The 22,447-nt window shown below is 42.9% G+C and overlaps 1 protein-coding gene and 1 pseudogene across 2 annotated transcripts; both read right to left on the reverse strand.

Annotated features, from left to right (window-relative positions):
• Positions 1–1,051: 1,051 nt before the first annotated feature.
• LOC115860597 (glutathione S-transferase A2) lies at positions 1,052–12,402 on the reverse strand. Of its 2 annotated transcripts, XM_030870472.2 has the most exons (7): positions 12,273–12,402; positions 9,698–9,811; positions 7,564–7,615; positions 6,440–6,572; positions 4,611–4,752; positions 2,289–2,420; positions 1,052–1,426 (listed from the first exon to the last, which is right to left on the reverse strand). In XM_030870472.2, the coding sequence occupies exons 2-7, from the start codon at positions 9,782–9,784 to the stop codon at positions 1,301–1,303; spliced, it is 672 nt and encodes a 223-aa protein (XP_030726332.1). In that variant the 5' UTR covers positions 9,785–9,811; positions 12,273–12,402; the 3' UTR covers positions 1,052–1,300. The 2 variants fall into 2 exon arrangements, with proteins under 2 accessions (XP_030726332.1, XP_030726333.1); XM_030870473.3 differs by lacking the exons at positions 7,564–7,615; positions 12,273–12,402 and having other exon boundaries at positions 9,698–9,783.
• A 1,276-nt stretch (positions 12,403–13,678) lies between these two features.
• On the reverse strand, positions 13,679–21,472 carry LOC132598173 (glutathione S-transferase A2-like; annotated as a pseudogene).
• Positions 21,473–22,447: the final 975 nt, after the last annotated feature.

Below are 22,447 nucleotides of genomic sequence, written 5' to 3' on the forward strand. Positions count from 1 at the left end.
GGGCTGTCACTGATAATACATTATTTATTTCATGAAAATTCTGACCTTTTGAAATGAAGCAGGATTGGATGGGATTAGTGTGACAGCATGTTGGTAAGAAAGGCGTGTGAATCACGAAACTAAGAAAAAGGGAGAGGGTTTCCCTGGTGGCGCAGTGGTTAAGAGTCTGCCTGCCAATGCAGGGGACACAGGTTCGAGCCCTGGTCCGGGAAGATCCCACATGCCGTGGAGCAACTAAGCCCGTGCGCCACAACTACTGGGCCTGTGCTCTGGAGCCCGCGGGCCACAACTACTGAGCCTGTGAGCCACAACTACTGAAGCCTGTGCGCCTAGAGCCCGAGCTCTGCAGCAGGAGAAGCCACCGCAATGAGAGGCCCGTGGACCGCAACAAGGAGTGGCCCCCGCTCTCAGCAACTAGAGGAGGTCCACGTGCATCAGCAAAGACCCAGTGCAGCCAAAAATTAAATAAATGAATAAATAAATAAAGTTTTAAAAAAAGAAGCTAGGAAGAGGCAAGGAAGGATCGTCTCTAAAGCCTTCAGAGAGAGTATGACCCTGTCACACCTTGATTTCACACGAAGAGCCTACAGAACTGTGAGGGAATACATTTCCATTGTGTTAACCACTATACTTGTTGTCATTTGTTACAGCATCTGTAGGAGCATGATACACAAGGCCAGCATGATTCTGGATTAGAATTACCTATTTTGTTGTTTTTCTCACTAGTGTAACCTCCTTGAGGACAGGGACTATATCTGGCTTATTTATCCTTAGTTACTGAGCTCCTGGAGCACAGAATGTTCCATATTAGATATAAAATAAATATTAGTTCCATAACTGAATAGGAAAAAAGTTTGATTACCTGAAGGAAAAAGGTCCTCTGAAAAAAAAAAGAGAAGAAAAGTTTTTAGGTTGTGGGTCAGAAAGGCAGCAAAATTCAAAAAAGACTATCTTTGTGTCACCAAGAATACCAGATGACAATTTCTACTTAACTCTTTCTGACTATGATAGTTGGTGTATGACAATTTTTTGAACAGATCAGAGCCCATGACACTTTCTCTCCCTTTATTTATGTTTAAGTCCCAGGCACATTCTAGGCGGAGATCATGATTTCGTATGTGATCAAAACAAAATGGATTGCTCTGCAGCTGAATCTGCATTCTAATTAAATGAGCCCTCATAATTTGGAATATTTACTAGCTTCACAGTAGCCAGGATCTACGTATAGGTAAAGCACTTCACTGTTGGAAAACTTCCATCTCCTGAAGTTTTCCCTGTGTTCTGGGCAGCCACGCCCGCTTTATTGCATCCTGAAAATCTTCTTTGCTTCTTCCAAATTTTTCTCATCCATGGGGGGCTTCCTCTGGCTGCCAGGCTGCAAAAACTTCTTCACGGCAGGGAGATTGCTGACTCTGGTTTTCAGGGCCTGCAACGCACAAGAGCACAGCTCAGAGTGCAGCCAAAGACCAGCCCCGTCGTGAGCACAAACCAGGGACTCTGAGACCCTCCCAGAAAAGGGCCAGCCGAGGCCCCTCCATCAGCACCAGGATGAGGCTGGACACAGACACCTAGTGAGGCAGGAAGATAAAAGCATAATAATGTTTTCCCCAGAGATGTCTTAGTTTAAGACTTCACTCAGCTCAAGTCTTCCTCATGTTCTTCCTACACGTAAATTCTGCAGATTCACCCTGTCGTGCGATATGAGGAAGAGTAATGTGTCTCACACGACAACACAGATAAAGGCTCCAAGATATCAAGACAGGAAGGTATAGGGGAATTGGGCTGGAACTGAAGACAGAAAACATGAAAGGTAGACAATGGGGCCAGTAAGAACCAATCTGCCCTCGGAGAGAGGGAGAGATGGGGAGAGAGAAACGAACTTGGAAGAGAAGGAACAGGAGCTGAGGGGAAGAAATGAGATGGTGGCAGACCTGCGCAGACAGACTCACGTAAAGAAAGAGGAGGACACACCTGGGAGGGAGGGAAGCAAAGAGGAAATGAAGAAAGAGACTGAAATGGAACAGGGGCAGAGAGAGGCGCTAAGTCCTGGGTCTCTCTCCTGGGAAAAGGCAAGTCATTCTCCTTGGGGCAGCGACCATCTCCAATGTCTTTGGCGTGACCAGATTCTTTCCATGCCCCAGACCAAGGCCTTGGAGTGAACTGTGGAGACCTGGGGGCAGTGAGGCCTGGACAGTGTCAGGGACCCTAGCATCACAGTCCCAGGGTCCAGAGAGCAGATGCCGAGGTGGGAGATGTGGGCTCCCCCCAAAGGCTGTGAGAGAGCTCACCTTCAGCAGAGGGAAGTTGGCCAAAAGGCTGGGGTCCAGCTCTTCCACGTAGTAGAGAAGTTCAACCAGGTGGATGTCAGCCCTGCTCAGCTTGTTGCCCACAAGATAGTCTTGTCCATGACCCTTCAACACCTGGTGAATGGAGGGGTCAGATCAGGAACACAGGCCCGGGCAGGCTGGGCCCAATGTTCTTCCTCTGTCTCCCCTGCCCCACTTCCCCCTCTGTGCCTCACTGGGTGGGTGTGGACCTTCAGACCTTCTGCTGCCCCCGGATCAGTGAGACAGGCCATGTGGGTCCCTGCTGTTCCCTCTTCAACCTCAGTGGAAGCCAGGCCACCATTTTCTTTTCCTGTTCCCACCTCGCTTTGGCTGCCTTACTTGCTTCCACTATATACACCGTGTTTCTGTTGACCTCACACCCTAAAGCGTGCAGCTCTGAACTTCATGATGCGGCCTTTCATCCATCTCTCTCTCTCCCCTCCCCCACCTTGGGCAGTGATTCCACCTTCATGACAGCTTTCTACCACCCTAAGCAAATTATTGCAGAGTCTGTATTTCTTCTCTCCTCTTGTCTGCTCTCCTCATTTCCTGGTCTCTCCCTCTGGAACCTGAAATAAACCTGGGTCAACCTGAATTCCCATCTCCCTGACAAAATTGGCTCTGACTCCTATTCCACCTGTGTCTGTCAATAACACTGTGGAATATATTATAATTTGCATGCTGAACTGTCTAGGGGTGATTGCACTTAATGTTTGCAACTTACTTTGAAACACCCCCCCAAAATAATATGTTTGATCAGAGGAGAAAAGGATAGGGAGATACATGATGAAGCAAACATAATAACAAAATACTAATTTTTGATTCTAGGTGGTGGGTATGTATGAGTTGATTGTACACCTCTTTCAACTTTTCTATGGTTGAATTTTTCATAATAAAATATTGGAAAAAATATATGATGCTTACTTAAAATATTGCAACAATATGAAAATCATAGAGGCAAAAACACACATATCACCACCAAGTAAAGATAATAACATTTTGGCAAATATCCTACCAGACTATGTATGAACATAGAAGTATAGCTAAAAATTAAAGAACATAGTAAGACATCAAATGCTATTTTGTAATATACATTTTTCATTGATGTTATCATGGGGGTCTTTGATTTCAAAATACAGATGTACTTAAACTGCAATGACTATAGGGGTTTCCACCATGTGAATGTGCCTAAACTTTGAGCACCATAAAGCCAGGAGAATGTAGTTTCTGATTACTATTATTCACTCCTTGACTAGGACCTGACACATAAGCAATGAATTAATACTTGTGAAATGAAAGAATGATTTAAACTTTATAAAGATGAGGGTATTGGTTAAGCTTTTTATTTTTATGTTAGCCTTCTGCATCTCTTACGATCTTTTTTTTTTCAGTTCATGATTCTTGTTTAGCATGATTTCAGGTAGTTTGGATCTTGAGGTGTTCTCCTCTTACCTTCAAAGAGAAACATTAACTAAGATATATACTACATATAATGATGGAACATTATTTGCTTGGTTTTGTATGATTTTCTTCAAAAGTCTGAGAGCCATGTCCCCAAACTTTGTAGATTATTTTTTCCTGAACAACTTTTCTTCTGATTCTTCCTCTCCACCACTCTGCCCCCATCTCTGTTTAGATTCATCTCATCCATCCCCCAAACAGTACCACATTCTCCTGATGGGTAGGGTCTCGTATCTCCCTACACATGGTACCAGAATATTTTCTGATGCATTGCTGTCATTGTGCTCCTCTTGGATCAAAGCCCCTGCACTGTGTTCTGCAGGATCCATGTACTCCAGGCTCTAGTGTGGCTCTCAGAGTTTCCATAGCCCAAGCTCTAAGTATAAGAATTCCAGATTGGGTCTGAGTAAATCAAAATTTTGCTGACGGGCTTCCCTGGTGGTGCAGTGGTTGAGAGTCTGCCTGCCGATGCAGGGGACATGGGTTCGTGCCCCGGTCCGGGAAGATCCCACATGCCGCAGAGCGGCTGGGCCCGTGAGCCATGGCCACTGAGCCTGCGCTTCCGGAGCCTGTGCTCCGCAACAGGAGAGGCCACAACAGTGAGAGGCCCGCGTACCGCGAAAAAAAAAAAATTGCTGAAAAATTATAACTTGGGTACAATTCTTCCTCATAGTCAATTTTTATAAAATGCCCTAGAGTCAGGGTGCTACATTAGTATTCAGAAAGGCTCACAGAGGTGAAGGTCAATGCCCCTGCAATGCCAAGCACTATTTTTCTTTGTGCTTTGATCCCAGTGCCAAAAACGCTGAACAGTCCACTCACTTTTTCAAATGCAGGAAGATAACGGTTTGTTATACTCTCTTTGATCTGGCTCGTCTTGGCATCTTTCTGATCAGGTGGGCACAGTGGCAAATGCATGATCATTTCACCCAGATCTGCCACACCCTCTGCATACATATCAATCCTGAAAGACAAAATGACCGAATTGTCAAATGTCTCCTGTGTTAGATTTTACAGTTTAGAATGGGTAAGGATGGGGCGTCAGGAGGTGGCAGAGTAAATCACCCCCACTGGGTGCATTTTTCTATGTCAGTCATTTAGTTATGATTTTTCTTAAATTTAACACTTCATTCTAGAGCAAGCCATCGAGGAAGATATATGTCTAATATTTTTGTTATATACATGACCAAATGTAGGGACAGAGCATATCAGTGACCTGTCCAGAGTCACAGGCGTGAGAGAAACGGGTGGAATCACTGCAGGTAACCACTGAGACCATGCCTAGGGTTTGCCGTCTCTGCTGTGGTGTGTTCTGTGCATGAATTAGTAGTGTGATGAAGTAGTAGTGTGATGAAGTAGTAACACCTCAGTCATGTCCAGAGAGAGTCCTGGCACCACGGACCTAGCCATGTCCCTCTCCCTGTCCCATCCTGTTACACTACCAGGACCCTTTAGATGCCCAACCAGCACTTCCTCCAGTTACTTCCCATAGAATATGGTTCCACAACCCTCTTCACATATTGTTGCCCAACTCTGGCCTTGTTTGCATTTCTCAAGACTCCACCCAAAATATCCCCCGAAATCGTGCGTTTCTTCATTTCGTTCCTACAGTACATATTCCAGGTAACTTTGCTGTTTTTCTTCCAAACATGGTTTCCTACAATAGTCTTTTTAAATGGAAGCTTTATTGAAATATAATTCCCATACCAGAATATCACCCTTTTCAAGTGTAAAATTGTGTGATTTTTCTTTGTAAAGTCACAGCATCCTGTACCATCATCATACTCTAATTCCAAAATATTTTCATCACTTGCAAAAGAGACGCTGAGTGCTTTTTCAGGCATTCAGTGTTCTTCCCTCCCTCCAGCTTCTGGCAAACACTTAACTGCTTTTGGTTTTACGGATAGCAATGTTCTGCACATGCCAAACAAATGGAATCATACAATATGCATCATTTGTGTCTGGTTTCTTTCTGTAAGAGAATGTTTTCAAGGTTCACCCATGTTGTGACACGGATCAGGACTCCATTCCTTTTCATGGCCAAACAGCATTCCACTGTACGGATGTGCCTGCCTTTGTTCATCCATTCATGAACATTTCGTTGTTTCCACTTTTTGAATATTACGAACAATAGTGCTATGAACTTTTGTGTACAAGTTTTAGTGTGGTTGTATTTTTAATATTTTTAATTCTCTTGAGTATATTCCTAGTAGTGGATTGCTGAGTTGTATGGTAACTCTATGTTTAACTTTTTGAGTAACTGCCACATTCCATGATTCAATCATGGGGTCCCATCACAACACAGAGGAGACCCCCCCCCAAATATGGCTGTATTGAATCAATCTGCCTGCTACAAACTGATATTAAAATGTTCCAGATAACCCTGGCATCGTGGGCTCCGTCTCTGCAAACCCTTGTCAAGTGGCCAGTCCATATAAAGGGCTGATAAATTAGGTTCCTGGTTATCATTCTTATAATTTCTGAAACTGGAGAATCACCTTGTCTAGATACTTATCTTCTGAGGTTTTATCCTCTAGACACTCAGACAGTTTGTCCCTTGTCCGATCCCTGTGAACACATCCTGCTCACTCAGGGAAGGACCTAGATTGTTCTTATTAATCATTAATGAAAGAACAGAAAAAGTACCGTACAGGGCTCTCTCTTTCATGTCTTTCCCATAGAGGTTGTATTTGGTGGCAATGTAGTTGAGAATGGCTCTGGTCTGCACCAGCTTCATCCCATCAATTTCAACCATGGGCACTTGCTGGAACATCAAACTCCCTTCTTTGGAAACAAGAAAAGAAATAGAGTGAAATGTTGGATGAATCATACTGTCAAGGTAAACTGAAACATTTTATGTATCAAAATTTTTGTTGAAATGACTGAAGACATAAAAGGAAACAAAAATCTTACCTGGTAAAATTTCAATGGAAATACCTTTTAGCTTCCTGTAATCCTTTTGCTTATCAATTTGCCTTTTTCTTTTCAATCTATTATTTCAGTTAACTTTTTATTTCCCATTCAGAGCATGGTATGTCCCTTTATTTTATGTGTTTGATTTGTCTTCATGGATTTTTAAGAAGGATGTAGGAGAAGTTCCACCAGCCAGTTGCCAAGTCAAAAGGGAAATTCTCAAAGTAAGTCTCATGGGGTTCATGGCATTGAGGCCAGTTCTAAGAGAGACTCCTACATAGAGTGTTTTGTACGCCCTTCAAATCCCACCACTGGATGGTGTGCAGGACAGGCCTGTTTTCCCAACTCCACTGATGCTGGTCCTTGCTCTTTATCTCCCTCCTCACACGTTCACCTGGACTTCGAACTAATTCAACACCACCTGGTTATTTGAGTCTGCAATATTGCTAGGATATTACCATGTCAAACCTGTCAGAGAAAAGAATTCAAGGCAACTGCTGGGCCTGTTTCTCCCCTCTTCTTTCTAATGCATTTGTTTTCCTTGGGTGGGAGGGCTGTGTGGCATCCTGGACTGATACAGTCACTCACGGTGCAGAAAGGCAGGGAGTGCACAGAGGGGGCATTCACAGGGCACCGCCCAGGCCGGCTCCTTTAGCAAGTACTCAGAGTTCCAGCCCTTCCTAGTCCTGAGTGAGCTGCAAGACCTGCTCAAGAAGCCCCACCCCTTACCTTTAACCATGCTTCTCCCTCTCCACTGACCCCACTCCCACCATGCACACACATGGCATTGCTGGGGTTCAAACCTCAACTTATGACTTGTACTCGATCCTCCCATCAGAGGAATTTAGTTTCTTGGTCTTACCATTTCTTAACTTATCCAAGTCTCCTGGAGTTTTTATAAATATCTCTTCAAACTGGAAAGCAGAAACAGTCAATGAGTTTTTGTTATTTCATTCCATAACATTATTGAGCTTGAATGACCAATGTCGGGTGCATACTATGGAGAAGCTAAGATTTCCGAGTTTGGCAGGGTACACAGAGGACGATGCTCATGGCCACCTAGAAATCTGGATTAGAGCCACCAAGATAAAAGCATGGGTTGCAGCACGTAATTGCTTATTTTGCAGATTCAATTCACCTCCACACCGTCTCCACCTCTGTCAATCATTAGGTTGTGATTTGGAAGGGGGAAATCACTGGAGGGAAGGGACTGAGAAGTCCCTCTAGTTATGGAGTTTTAATATCTCTGGAAAGCCCTTCTCTCCTTGTGAAATCAGGACAAGGTATTGAGTGTCCCCCAGCACGCAGTACCCATGGGGCCACTGACCCCCAAGATGCTGCCACCAGGGGCCTCTGCTGTATATTACCTCCCTCCATTCACTTTATATTTTGAAAAGGGGTCTTGATGGTGAAAAGTTTGGGAACTGGGCATTTCTAACTTGCTAAACAGTTTATTGTGGCTCTACATGATCCCATAGGGTCAGACTATACAGACAGTGAGGTGTGTGGGCAACAATTTATAAAGCACCCAGTTCTAGATAACATAGGGGGTGGTGGGTGGTCAGTGTGGGAGGGTGGCTGAGGTAGGATGGGACTTGCTGGTGGGCTGTTGCTTGTGAGACCGACGGAGATGGGGTTGTGAGGATCTGCCTCTGGGCCCAGAGAACCCAGAAGTCCCGACCAAGAGCCTCTGGTAAGCCTTGTCTCACACCCTCCTCAGTCAGGCTGGGCTGGACAAGAGGAGGCCTGGGATGCTCTCAGCATCTCCCCCTACTTCACCTTCTGGTGGTGAACTCATCCTGCCCAGGGGCTCTGAACACAGGGGCTTAGGTAAACATGCTGTTAGGAGGCTAAGAGAGCACACTAGAGGTTCCCTTTGCAGGATGCCACCTCACCTGAAACCCTCCTTTACTGCTTGCTCTCCCCCTCAGGGACCAAGTCTCCAGAGTCTGTCCATGACTCCCTCCCCAGGAATCCCGCTCAGAGTTGCTGTGTCCCTCTGACCTGGGCTGAGAAGTGCTTTTCTCAGAGACACCTCTAGAGGGAAGCACTCAACAGAGTCCCACACTTGATCCTGAGAATACGTCATTTTAACACTTTAAAGTGCTTGTGTGTCCTCCTAGATGCTCCCACCCCTCCTTTAATCACCCACTTACTTGTCTGCATCCTCACTAGAGTGTAAGCTGCCTGAGGGCAGGGACTGTGTCTGTCTAGTTCACCCCCGTATCTCCACGACCTGGCAGGGAACCTAGCATTTCAAGGTGCCCAACGAATTCATTGCTGAGTGAATGCATTAAATCTAACAGAGAGTTTGTTACAATCCGCCTCTCTCTGTATTTCTGGTTTATGTTTTAACTTTAATTACATTTATTTTCTAATATGTATATTTTTGTCTTTTTGTTATGGACATTTGTAGCATACAGAAAAATGAACAGCAAATTATCATAATCCTCCTTGTACCCATCAACCAGCTTCAATAATTATCAGCTCAACCCAACTGTGAGTTATCTATATGCCTACCCCCTCTCCCCTTCGTAATAATTTGAAAGAGATCCCAGATATCTTCTATTTCAACTTTAAATAGTTCAGTGTATATTTCTAAAACATTAAAACTATTAAAAATAAACACAATACATTATAGCACCTAACACATTTACAAAGTTTACTAAATATCAACTGATATTTAACGTTCATGTTTTTGACAGCTATATAAATGTCATAAATAATATTTTATAATTTTAAAAATCAAAATCCAAATTAGGCCCACACGATGTGATTAGTTTCTTAAATTTACTCTGTTTATTCTCTCTAATAAGAAGACATTTTAATAACATATTAGGACAAATCTGTTTATCTCTTAAATAACTGACAGATTTGTTTTAATGCAGAACTCTTAACAGGTCATTTAGTATGAAAAGTCCCCTAGCTTATGTAAGAAAAGTACTTTGATACAGTTAATTTAGATTCAACTTCAGATGAACAAACTCAGGACCTACCTCTACTCCAGCTGCAGCCAGGAGCCACCGGATGGCCTCCATTCTGCCCCGTCCATTGAAGTAGTGAAGCTTGGGTTTCCCCGCCATGATGGCAGTCTCCTGGTTTCTCTAAACCTTCATGGATGAATGAATGAATGAGTAAATGAATGAACAAAGAATAAAACCACAGAAGCAAGATGTACTTTATGATATATGACTGAACAGCACCAACAATGCTGAAGAAGTATTGGCCTCCTTTGTCGCAGAGTCGGAAGAGTCCCTGGCATGACTGCCTTGGCCCAAATTCCCACCCCCGAGAGCCAACTGTGGGAAATTGCAACAAACCATTGTCCAGTCTCCATTGGGTAAAATCTGATTGTCTTGGCAGGCTAAGAGGTGAGTCTGTGGTGAGGATGCATGGCTGGGGGTTTGGGAGCAGAACAACTAGAGAACTAGTATTTATTAAAAACCTCCTAATGGGCTTCCCTGGTGGCGCAGTGGTTGAGAGTCCGCCTGCTGATGCAGGGGACACGGGTTCGTGCCCTGGTCCGGGAAGATCCCACATGCCGCGGAGCAGCTGGGCCCGTGAGCCATGGCCGCTGAGCCTGCGCGTCCGGAGCCTGTGCTCCGCAACGGGAGAGGCCACAACAGTGAGACGCCCGTGTACCGCAAAAAAAAAAAAAAAAAATATATATATATATATATAGTTATATAGTTATATCTATTAGTGAGGATGGTTGAGAAAACTAGATAAGGTATAAAAAATTCATAATAGGGACCAGGAAATCCAATTTCCCTCCTGCTCTCATTTCCTGAGAGACAGGCGAGTCTCTGAGCACACCAGATAGCCCACGCGTTTTCTTTCTTCTGTCTGTATCTGTCTGTCTATCTACATCTATCTATCTACCTACCTACCTCTTGACCCATAGCTCCAGTAGGAATGAGACTTTATACATATCCAGACTTTTTTCAGCCAAGTTATACAATGGCTCCCTTTTTATTTGGCTTGTGTGAAAGATGAGTGATGTTCACTGATTAGTTAACCTGGAATTCAGGAAGTTTCTGGCAAAGATTCAGTGCAGTCTGGCACAGCACTGAACACAGCCTTTCGAAACCCCAGGACCGCAGCTAACCCCTGGTTCTGCCCCTGAACCATGCACCCCACCTGCCTTTCCCCTCAGGTCTGGCCCCAGCCCCACTCACTCCCTGATCTGGACAACTCCAGAATCTGCTGGTCCCCCAGCCCCTTTGCATACGTTCCAGCCATGGCAGTGGGTTCCACCCACTGCTTTTTAGAGCAGAAGCTCAGGGTCTCACTGTCAACACTTGATGGAAAAGATCCCTTGTCTCCTACCTCCTGTTTCTTCCCTGGAAATGCAGACATTTCTCTGATCCTTCTTGAACACCTTGTTTCTGGTTGACGTATAAACGTATTTCCTTCTCTTAACAAGTTTCCTTCAAACTTCCTCAACTAAGACTCATTGGGCAGTTTCCTGTGCTAAGAAATGATGGCTGCTGGGGAACACGATAGGAGCCTGATGTGGTGGCCGCCTAAAGGGGTTTAAATCTAGTCAGAAAAACAGGTTTGTAGACAACTGACAGCGCATAAAGGGCCCATCAGTGACTTCACTTTATTGGTTCTACCCAAGAACCATGATTCTCTTAGCCAAGCAGGGCAGAGCAAGGGGAACGGCTGTAGGCTGAGAAAGCAGAGGTTGCTGCCCACCTGCCCAGGTGGCCTCAGCTCCACTGCATCTCAGCCTCCAAGTTAATGACTCTACCCCACGTGTCATGCAATCCGAATGCTGCTGTCTGTAGCATCTTGCAAAGTGCTTCTCGTCATTGCTGTATCCATATCTTCTCTTTTCAGTCTCAGATACTATAATTCTCCCGTGAATTCATCCTGCCCTGGACAGCTCTAGGACTTCCACGGGATCTCACCGAACCTCTCCTGTCTAAGGCCTTTGTTTTTTCCCCCCAACATTAATACTTATAACAGCACATTGTTCACGCCTACATTCCAATTTGAATGACTTGTACCTTCTAGCCAGGTGGATTTCTATATTTTTTAAAAGCTAATTCTCTGCTCCCGTATTATCTAGTTTTCCCATCAAGACTTCCTTTGGAGGTTTGCCATGAGTTGCTTAAATCCCAGAGAGAGAAGGGGAATTGCCACAGCCCACTCTAATTTTCTGTTGACATTCAGACTTATTCCCATTTTAATGAATCTTAATTTTGATTTTTCACAGCCCACACAGTATTACAGCATCACAATTTGCACTTGTTGTGAACTGACTACTTCTACAGAGAAAGTGACCCCAGCATAAACACCTACACTCTCTCACACACTGGTCATATTCTCCGATTGTTTAAAATGCTATCATTCTTTTTTCTCCTCGTATCATTAATTTTTCTCAGATCTAAATTCTCATGCCTAGGTTTCTAAATTCTTCATTTTTACATTTCTGTAACGATGTATCCAAGAGCAATGGACTAAAATTGTCCCCTAAGCACAGCAAGAAGGCACAATGTGAGTATAAAACAGTTTTTCTTGTGCTATGAGCACACTATACAGATGTATAAAATCAGTACGTACCTTATGAAAGTCTGTCTCCCACTTGGCTCAGCACCTCAAAGCCAAGTCCACATGTGTTTATAAGCTGTTGTTACAGTTGACTGAACTCCTCCTCTCTGAAGCCGGGAGAGTCGGGTTAGGGAAAAGCCCCTCCCACAGCATTCAGGGCCACTGGTTCCATGCTAGATTTAAAAAAAGAAAAATGATGAGTCATTCCCTTATCATGATACAACTGGTTAATATCTTTTCAAGGTTGGCAATTAAATACAAAATTTCAGATTGATTGGACCCTTTCTGCCAGTGAGTGAAATATTGAAGTATGGCTTTTTTTTCCTTCCGTTTTTTTTTAAACTTTTTTTTTCTTTTTTAATTGAAGTTAATTTACAATGTTGTATTGGTTTCAGGTGTACAGCAAAGTGATTCAGTTATGCATATTTACATATATATACATATATATTCTTTCTCAGATTCTTTTCCCTTGTGTAAGTCACTACAAAATATTGAGAAGAGTTCCCTGTGTTATACAGTACATCCTTGTTGGTTATCTATTTTATATATAGCAGTGTGTATATGTTACTCCCAAACTCCTAATTTATCCCTCCCCAACATTTCCCCTTTGGTAACCATAAGTTTTTTTTTTTTTCTAGGTCTGTGGGTCTATTTCTGTTTTGTAAATAAGTTCATTTGTATCCTTTTTTTTTTCTTTTTAGATCCCACATATAAGCAATATATTATCATATGACATTTGTCTTTCTCTGTCTGACTTACTTTACTTAATATGATAATCTCTGGGTCCATCCATGTTGCTGCAAATGGCATTATTTCATTTTTTTACATAATAAATTTTATTTTATTTATTTATTTTTTTATTGGGGTATAGATGTTTTACAATGCTGTGTTACTTTCTACTGTGCAGCGAAGTGGAGTTCCCTCCCTGCAGCAGGTTCTCATTAGTTACCTATTTTATATATATTAGTGTATATATGTCAATCCCAATCTCCCAATTCATCCCACCCTCCCTTTCCCCTCTTTGGTGTCCACAAGTTTGTTCTCTACATCTGTGTCTCTCTATTTCTGCCTTGCAAACAGGTTCATCTGTACCATTTTTCTAGATTCCACATATATGCGTTAATATATATTTGTTTTTCTCTTTCTGACCTACTCACTCTGTATGACAGTCTATAGGTCCATCCATGTCTCTACAAATGGCCCCATCTTGTTCATTTTCATGGCTGAGTAATATTCTGTTGTGTATATGTACCACATCTTCTTTATCCATTCATCTGTTGATGGACATTTAGGTTGCTACCATGTCTTCGTTTTTTTAAATAGTGTTGCCATAAACGTGACATGTTTTGTTTTGTTTTTTTGCTGTGTTGGGTCTTCGTCGCTGCAGGCGGGCTTTCTCTAGTTGTGGCGAGTGGGGGCTACTTGGGCTTTTCATTGAGGAGGCTTCTTAATAAAGAAGGCTTCTGCTCCCCCTGAATCAGTAAGACAGGCCAAGTGGGTTCCTGGTGTTCCCTCCTCATCCTCCGTGGAAGCCCGGCCACCATTTCCTTGTCCTGGGCCCACCTCACTCTGGCTGACTTACTTGCTTCTTCCCCTGGGCCAAGGGCTTAGCACCGTCTGCACAGTGTTTCTGTTGCCCCACACCCTAAAGTGTGCAGCCCTGGGCTTCATGACATGGCCCTTCATATCTCTCTCATCTTTCTCCCTTGGGTGGTGACTCCAACTTCTGGACAGTCTTCTTCAACCCTGAGAAAACCATTTCAGAGTCTACATTTCTCCTCTTTTCTGCTTCCTGGTTTCCTGGTCTCTCTCTCTGGGACCTGAAATAAACCTGGATCAACTTGAACTCCCGTCTCCCTGACTCCTAACTTGCACTCCATGCTTGCGCTCCTAACTTGCAGCATGGTACGATCCACATGCTGTAATGTCTGGGAATGAACTTCCCTGATGACTTAAAGTCACTTTGAAATCTATCCAAAATAATACATTTGATTGACAGAACAAGAATGGAGAGATAATGACATAGGATAATGGAAAACAAAGCTTTTTGGTATCCACGTGGTGGGTTCATATGAGTTCATTTTATACATCTTTAAACTTTTCTGCATGTATGAAACTTTTTATAATAATATGTTAGGGAAATATGTGATATTTATTAAAATATTCCACCAATCTGGAAATCATAAAGTACAAAGAGAAAAAACACACACAGCACCACCAACTAAAGATAATAACGTTTTGGCAAATACACTTTCAGCTTATGTATACATATAGAAGTATGGACAAATGGATAATTATTTGGAAAAGAATATAATAACATCAAAACGTATTCTGTAATAGGGAATTCCCTGGTAGTTCAGTGGTTAGGACTCCATGCTTCCACTGCAGGGGGCACAGGTTCGATCCCTGGTTTGGGAACTAAGATCCTGCAAGCCGCGCAGTACAGCCAAACAAACAATAAACGTATTTTGTAATATATAATTTTTACTTATGTTGTCATGGGGCCCTTTGTTTTCAAAGTATAGCTGGACTCAAACTGCAATCACTGAAGAGCTTATCACCATGTGAAGGTTCCATAAACCCTCAGCACCACAAGGGCCAGGAGGGTGTGCTCTGTGATTACTGTTAAATTCTTCACTCCTTGAATATCATGGCTGGACATGCAAGCAATGAATTAGCATTTGCTGAATAAATGAAAGAATGACCCTATGCTTTATAAAGATGTGGGTGTTGATGTTAATCTTTTTATTTATATGTAAGTCTTTAAGTCATTTTTTTTTGGTTCATGATTTTTGTTTCACGTGATTTCAGGTAGTTTTGATCTTGAAATGTTCTCCTCTTACCTTCAAAGAGAAACATTAACTAAGATATATACTAGGTATAATGATGGAACATCATTTCCTTGGTTTTGTATGATTTTCTTCAAAATTCTGAGAGCCATGTCCTCAAAATTTGTAGATTATTTTTTCCTGAACAGCTTTTCCTCTGTCTCTTCCTCCCCACCCCACTGCCCCCATCTCTATTTAGAAACATCTCATTCATCCCTGAAACAGTACCACATTCTTCTGAAGGGCAGCTGGTCTCATGTCCCCCTACACATGCTACCAGAATATTTTCTGATGCATTGCTGTCATTGTGCTCCTCTTGGAGCAAAGGCCCTGCACTGTGTTCTGCAGGATCCATCTACTCCAGGCTCCAGTGTGGCTCTCAGCCCAAGCTCTAAGTACAACCACGAAATTCAATCAAGTAGAGAATTCCAGACTGGGTCTAAGTAAATCAAAATTTTGCTGAAAAATTAGAACTTGGGTAAAACTGGTACAATTCTTCCTCATAGTCGATTTTTATAAAATACCTTGAGAATCAGGATGTTACATTAGTATTCAGAAATACTCACAGAGGTGAAGGTCAATGCCCCTGCAATGCCAGGCACTATTTTTCTTGGTCCTCTGATCTCAGTGCCAAAAACACTAAACAGTCCACTTACTTTTTCAAATGCAGGGAGGTAGCGGTTTGTTGTTCTTTCTTGGATCAGCGTCATCTTGACATCCTTTTGATCAGGTGGGTTCACTGGCAAAAGCATGATCATCTCACCCAAATCTGTCACACCTTCTGAATACATATCAATCCTGAAAAACAAAATGACCAAAGTGTCAAATGTCTCCTGCCTTAGATTTTATAGTTTAAGAATGGATAAGAGTGGGACATCAGGAGGTGATAAAAGGAGGTGATACACCTCCACTGGGTGCATTTTTCTATGTCAGTCATTCAGTTATGAGTTTTACTAATTTTAACATTTCATTCTAGAACAAAGCCATTAAGGTAGACATATGTCTAATATTTTGGTTATACACAAATCAAATATAGGGACAAAGCACACCAGTGACCCATCCAGAGTCAGAGGCAAGAGAGAAATGGGTGAATCACTACAGGTAACCACTGAGACCACACATAGGGTTTGCCATGTCTGTTGTGGTGTGTTCTGTGCACAGTGTGTTGCGTTAGTACCACCTCAGTCATGTCCAGAGAGAGTCCTGGCACCATGGTCCCAGTCACATCCCTCTCCATGTCCCATCCTGTTACACCACCAGGACCATTTAGATGCCCAATATCAGTAGTTCCTCCAACTATTTCCCACAGAACATGACTCCACAACTGTCTCCACATACGGTTGCCTGGCTCTGGCCTTGTTTGCATTTCTCAAGACCCCACCCAAAATATATTGTCAGGGGACTTCCCTGGCGGTTCAGTGGTAAAGAATCCGCCTCACAATGCAGAGGGCGCGGTTTGATCCGTGGTCAGGGAACTAAGATCCCACATGTGGAGGGGCAACTAAGCCCTAGCGCCACAACTAGAGAGCCTGCATACCACAAACTACAGAGCGCACCACTCTGGAACCTGTGCGCCACAACTAGAGAGAGAAAACCTGCACGTCACAACGTAAGATCCTGTGTGGCACAACTAAGACCTGATGCAGCCAAAAAATAAAATAAAATAAATAAATAAGTAATAAGTAAATCTTTAAAAAAAAACAAAGTATATTGTGAAATAGTGCAAATCTTCACACAGTTTCAACAATGTATATTCCGGGTGATTTTTTGTTTTTGTTCCAAACAGGGCTTCCTATAGGAGTTTTTTAAAGTAAAACTTTATTGAAATATATTCACATGGTATCATTTTCATCCTTTAAATTGTACTATCATCCTGAAACCATCACCACATTCTAATTCCAGAACATTATTTTTATCATTTTATCCAAAAGGAAATCCAGTACCCTTGACAGTCACTCTCCAATTCCTCCACATTCCAGCCCCAGGTAACCACTCAACTACTTTCTATTTCTATGGATTTGAACATCTGGACATTTCATACATTTGGAATCATACAGTATGCGGCCTTTTGTGTCCAGTGTTTTTCATTTAGTACTTTTCAGAGTTCATTCATGTTGTCACATGTATTGGTACTTTACTCTTGTTCATGGCTAAAAATATTCCATTGTATGGATGTAACATCCTTTGTTCATCAATTCGTCAGTTGTTGGACATTTTGTTTGCTTCCATTTTTTTAATATTATGAACAACATTGCTGTGCACTTTTGTGTACAAGTTTTAGTGTGGATGTATTTTTGACTCTCCTGGGTATATACTTAGAAGTGGGATTGCTGAGTCATATGGTAACTGTATGTTTAACTTTCTGAGTAACTGTTCACAGTTCAGTACATGATTTTAGTATCAGTCATGTGGCCCCATCACAACAGAGAACAAATTTCCCTCAAATATGCTTGTATTGAATAAATCTGGCTGCTTCAGACTTACAGTAAAATGTTGCAGATAATCCTGGCATCTAGAGGACCAGCCTTTGTTTACTCTGTCAAGTGGCCAGTCCATATAAAGGACTGATAAATTAGGTTCCTGGTCATCATCCTAAAATTTCTGAAACTTAAGAATCAATTCCTTTAGATCCTTCCCTTTCCAGTCTTTATCCTCTAGACACTCAAACACTTTGTCCCTTGTCTCTAGCTGTTGGTGGGTGTCCAGCCTGAGCTCCTGAGGTCATGGTTCCAGCATCCTCCTGGCTTTATAGTTCACCTGCGTTTGGAAACCTCTGTCACTGTACTATATCCATGGACCACATCCTCTTTCATAAGCTCTTGATTCCACTCCAAGTTCCACTCTTCCCTCATCCTCAGAGGTCTCTGCTGTACTCAGTTATACCCACTAAGGTCTATACGGCTGTCGGTCATGATCCGTGTGAGCACATCCTGATCACTCAGGGAAGGACCTAGATCGTTCCTATTAATCATTGATGAAAGAACAGAAAAAGTACCGTACAGGGCTCTCTCTTTCATGTCTTTCCCATAGAGGTCGTATTTGGTGGCAATGTAGCTGAGAATGGCTCTGGTCTGCACCAGCTTCATCCCATCAATTTCAACCATGGGCACTTGCTGGAACATCAAACTCCCTTCTTTGGAAAGAAGAAAAGAAATAGAGTGAAGCATTTGATGAATTACACCCTTCTAGGATGAAAAGATGTTGAAATAACCGCAGATATAAAATGAAACACTAAAATGATCTGGAACGCTTAAGCAGGATGGCATTTGGTTTTAGCTTGCTATAGTCCTTCTTTTTCCTATCAATCTGCCTTTTACTTTTGAACTTATTATTTCATTTCTCTTTTAATTTCCCATTCAGATACATGGGAGGTCCCTTTTAATTCTGTGTCAATTTGTCTTCACGGATATTTTAGAAAGAAGTTGGAAGAAGCTGCAGTAGGTTGCCATTTCAAATGGGAAGTTCTCAGGTAAGTCTCACGTCATATAAGGCAGGTTTTGAGAGATTTCTACGTGGAGGACCCTTTCCCTGCTCACCAATTCCGCAGTACTGCTAGGATGTTACCTTGTCAAACTTGCCAGAGAAAAGAATTCAAGGCAACTGCTGGGCCTGTTTCTCCCCTCTTCTTTCTAATGCATTTGTTTTCCTTGGGTGGGAGGGCTGTGTGGCATCCTGGACTGATACAGTCACTCGCGGTGCAGAAAGGCAGGGAGTGCACAGAGAGGGCATTCACAGGGTACCGCCCGGGCCGGCTCCTTTAGCAAATACTCAGAGTTCCAGCCCTTCCTAGTCCTGAGTGAGCTGCAAGACCTGCTCAAGAAGCCCCACTCCTTACCTTTAACCATGCTTCTCCCTCTCCACTGACCCCACTCCCACCATGCACACACATGGCATTGCTGGGGTTCAAACCTCAACTTATGACTTGTACTCGATCCTCCCATCAGAGGAATTTAGTTTCTTGGTCTTACCATTTCTTAACTTATCCAAGTCTTCTGAAGTTTCCATAAATATCTCTTCAAACTGGAAAGCAGAAATAGTGACTTTTTATGATTTCATTCCACAGCATTACTGAGCATGCATTCCACAGCATTTTTGTTATTTCATTCCACAGCTTGGCCTCTGTCTGGTGCAGACTATGGAGGCTGTAGGATTTCTGAGTTTGGCAGGATGATCACACAGAAGACAGTGATCATGGCCACCTGGAAATCTGGATTAGAGCCACCAAGATAAAAGCAGGGGTTGCAGCACATAACTGCTTATTTTGCAAGTTCCATTCACCTCCACCCTGCCTCCACCTCTGTCAGTGATTAGGTAGTGATTTGGGAGGGGGATATCACTGGTGGGAAGGGACTGGGAAGTTCTTCTAGTTATGGAGTTTTAATATCTCTGGAAAGACTTTCTCTCCCTGTGAGATCAGGACAGAGTATTGGGTGTCCCCCAGCAAGGGGTACCCATGGGGCCACTGACCCCCAAGATGCTGCCACCAGGGGCCTCTGCTGTATATTACCTCCCTCCATTCAACTTTATATTTTGAAAAGGGGTCTTGATGGTGAAAAGTTTGGGAACTGGGAGTTTCTAAATTGCTAAACAGTTTATTGTGGCTCTACATGATCCCATAGGGTCAGGCTATACAGAGAGTGAGGTGTGTGGGCAACAATTTATAAAGCACCCAGTTCTAGATAACATAGGGGGTGGTGGGTGGTCAGTGTGGGAGGGTGGCCGAGGTAGGATGGGACTTGCTGGTGTGATGTTGCTTGTGAGACCGACGGAGATGGGGTTGTGAGGATCTGCCTCTGGGCCCAGAGAACCCAGAAGTCCCGACCAAGAGCCTCTGGTAAGCCTTGTCTCACACCCTCCTCAGTCAGGCTGGGCTGGACAAGAGGAGGCCTGGGATCCTCTCAAAATCCCCCCCTACTTCAGCCTCCTGTGCTGAACTCATCCTGCCTGGGGGCTCTGAACACATCCTTGAACCCCAAAGCTGGACCACAACGAAAACTGTGGTTGCTGATTTATAGAAATTAAACAACCTAAACTGGCACTGTTTGCATTTTTATGTACTTGTTTCTTCATGAACTTGATAACGGACAAGGCTAACGTCCTGTGCATTCGTGAAGCAATCGACAAAGTGTAATCCCGAGGCTTAGGTAAACATGCTGTTGGGAGGCGAAGAGCACACTGGAGGTTCCCTTTGCAGGACAACACCTCATCTGAAACCCTCCTTTACCGCTTGCTCTCCCCTGAGGGACCAGATCTCTGGAGTCTGTCCATGACTCCCTCCCCCAGGAAACCGGCACAGAGTTGCTGTGTCCTTCTGACCTGAGTTAAGATGTGCTTTTCTCAGGGATACCTCTAGGGGGAAGCACTCAACAGAGTCCCACATGTGCTCCAGGGAATATGGCATTTTAACACTGTAAAATGCTTGGGTGTCCTCCTAGATGCTCCCACCCCTCCTTTAATCCCCCACTTCCTTGTCTGCATCCTCACTAGAGTGTAAGCTGCCTGAGGGCAAGGACTGTGTCTGTCTCATTCATTTCTGTATCCCCAGAACTTAGTACAGAGCCTGGTACTAAAGGTGCCCTCCCCCCAAATCATTGCTGAGTGAATGTATTAAATCTTTAACAGATGGTTTGTTACAGCCGGCTCATTCCCATATGTGTGATTATATCAACTTTAACTACATTTATTTTCTAATATTATATACATTCATCCTTTTATTGTGGAAATTTCTAGCATGTACAAAAATAAAAGTACAGTGGTTCTCATATCCTTCCTACATCTTTAATAATTATCAACTCAAGCCAATCTTGTGTCATCTATATGCCCATCCACCCTCCCCTTCTTGTAAAAATGGAAGATCCTAGATAGCATATCATTTCATCCTTATATACTTGATGCATATTTCTAAAATGTAAGAACTATTTTGAACATAAACACAATAATAAACCTAAAATCACACCTAAAATGTTAACAATAGTTCTTTAATAACTAATGCTCAATCAACCATCAAGTTTCCACTTGTTGTATGTGTCACAAATAATATTTACAGTTTGTTGAAATGAAATCCAAATAAGGTTCACGCAGTTGGATTAGTTGATGTTTCTTTTGTTTCCTTTAAAATTGAAAAAAAAATTGTTTTCCTGCTCTTCCATGGGCAGGATTATTTACGTATTCATTTAGTCAAATCACTCCATTTCTTTTTTAATGTGCAGCTAGTTTTATGTAATGAAAAATCATCCCCAGCTCCCCAAGTGTGGAAGTCTTTGATAGTCAATTTAGATCCACGTTAGGAGGACCTATCTCCACTCCAGCTGCAGCCAGGAGCCACCGGATGGCCACCATCCTGCCTCATGCGTTGACATAGTGAAGCTTGGGCTTTCCTGCCATGATAGCAGTCCCTCAGTTACTGTGAAGCTGGATGAATCAGACCACAGAAGCAAACTGCACTTTATAACGTATGTTCGAACAGAAGGGGTAGTGTCTGCCTTCTTTATGGCGGCATTGGAAGGGTCCCACATGGTTCTTCCTTGGACCAAATTCTCACCTATCAGTGGGCATCATTGTGAAATTGCACCAAACCAAGTCTCAGATTGCATCTGTCCTCACTCTGAGGACATAAACAGAGAAGCTTTGTTCTTACACAGCTGTCACCTTAGGCCTGTGAGGGGCTTTGAAACCAGAAAACTTCACTTACGGAGAGGAGCAGGGAGCAGTGTCAGTCTTTAGCTGCCATTACACACTTGTTCAAAAACATTAACTGGGGCTGAATCCTGCCTTGACTGTCCCCAAACCCTTCTAAATTCTCTCCACAGAAGAGGAAGCTCATTCCTTTTTTTCTATTGGAATTCTATATTTTTTCACTGCTGGGTGAATTTTATTTTACCATCTAGAGAAAGAGATGTTAGTACATTCCCTTTATAGTATATGGAAAGGAACTAACAAATGTTTAGTGTCTACCACAGAGTGGGCATTTCTCATTTTTATCCTCATTTCATCTTCATAAAAATCTGTTGAGGTAAATTCTGTTATTATTCTAAGTTTACAGTTGAGGATTTTGATGTCTCTAGAGGTTAAGCGACTAGCCTAAAACAAGTGGGGAACCTATTCAAATGCACTTTTATTTGACACCTATGTCTTGGAACTTCTCCATACCAGTGTTTGCCAACTATGGGTTGTGGCCCATTGTGGACTGTGAAATCAACACAATGGGTTCTAATTACCATTTTTCAATTGCAATATAATAATAAATACCAAGGTGTATCATACATAGTAAGGCTAAGTACTTTTTGCTAAAACTTTCATTTTAGTTACAGTTATGTTGTGTGTGAGTGTCTGCAACAGAGAAGACCAAGCCTGGCCCAG

Source organism: Globicephala melas, chromosome 11, assembly GCF_963455315.2.
Source record: "Globicephala melas chromosome 11, mGloMel1.2, whole genome shotgun sequence".
Taxonomy (NCBI): Eukaryota; Metazoa; Chordata; class Mammalia; order Artiodactyla; family Delphinidae; genus Globicephala; species Globicephala melas.

Excerpts from the sequence above, each read along its gene's own strand:
- LOC115860597 (XM_030870472.2), bottom strand. The coding sequence starts at position 9,784 with ATGGCGGGGAAACCCAAGCTTCACTACTTCAATGGACGGGGCAGAATG. Across the intron at positions 7,616-9,697 it reads TGGCTGCAGCTGGAGTAGAG|TTTGAAGAGATATTTATAAA; the intron begins GTAGGTCCTGAG and ends TCTGCTTTCCAG. Across the intron at positions 4,753-6,439 it reads GACATGAAAGAGAGAGCCCT|GATTGATATGTATGCAGAGG; the intron begins GTACGGTACTTT and ends TTTGTCTTTCAG.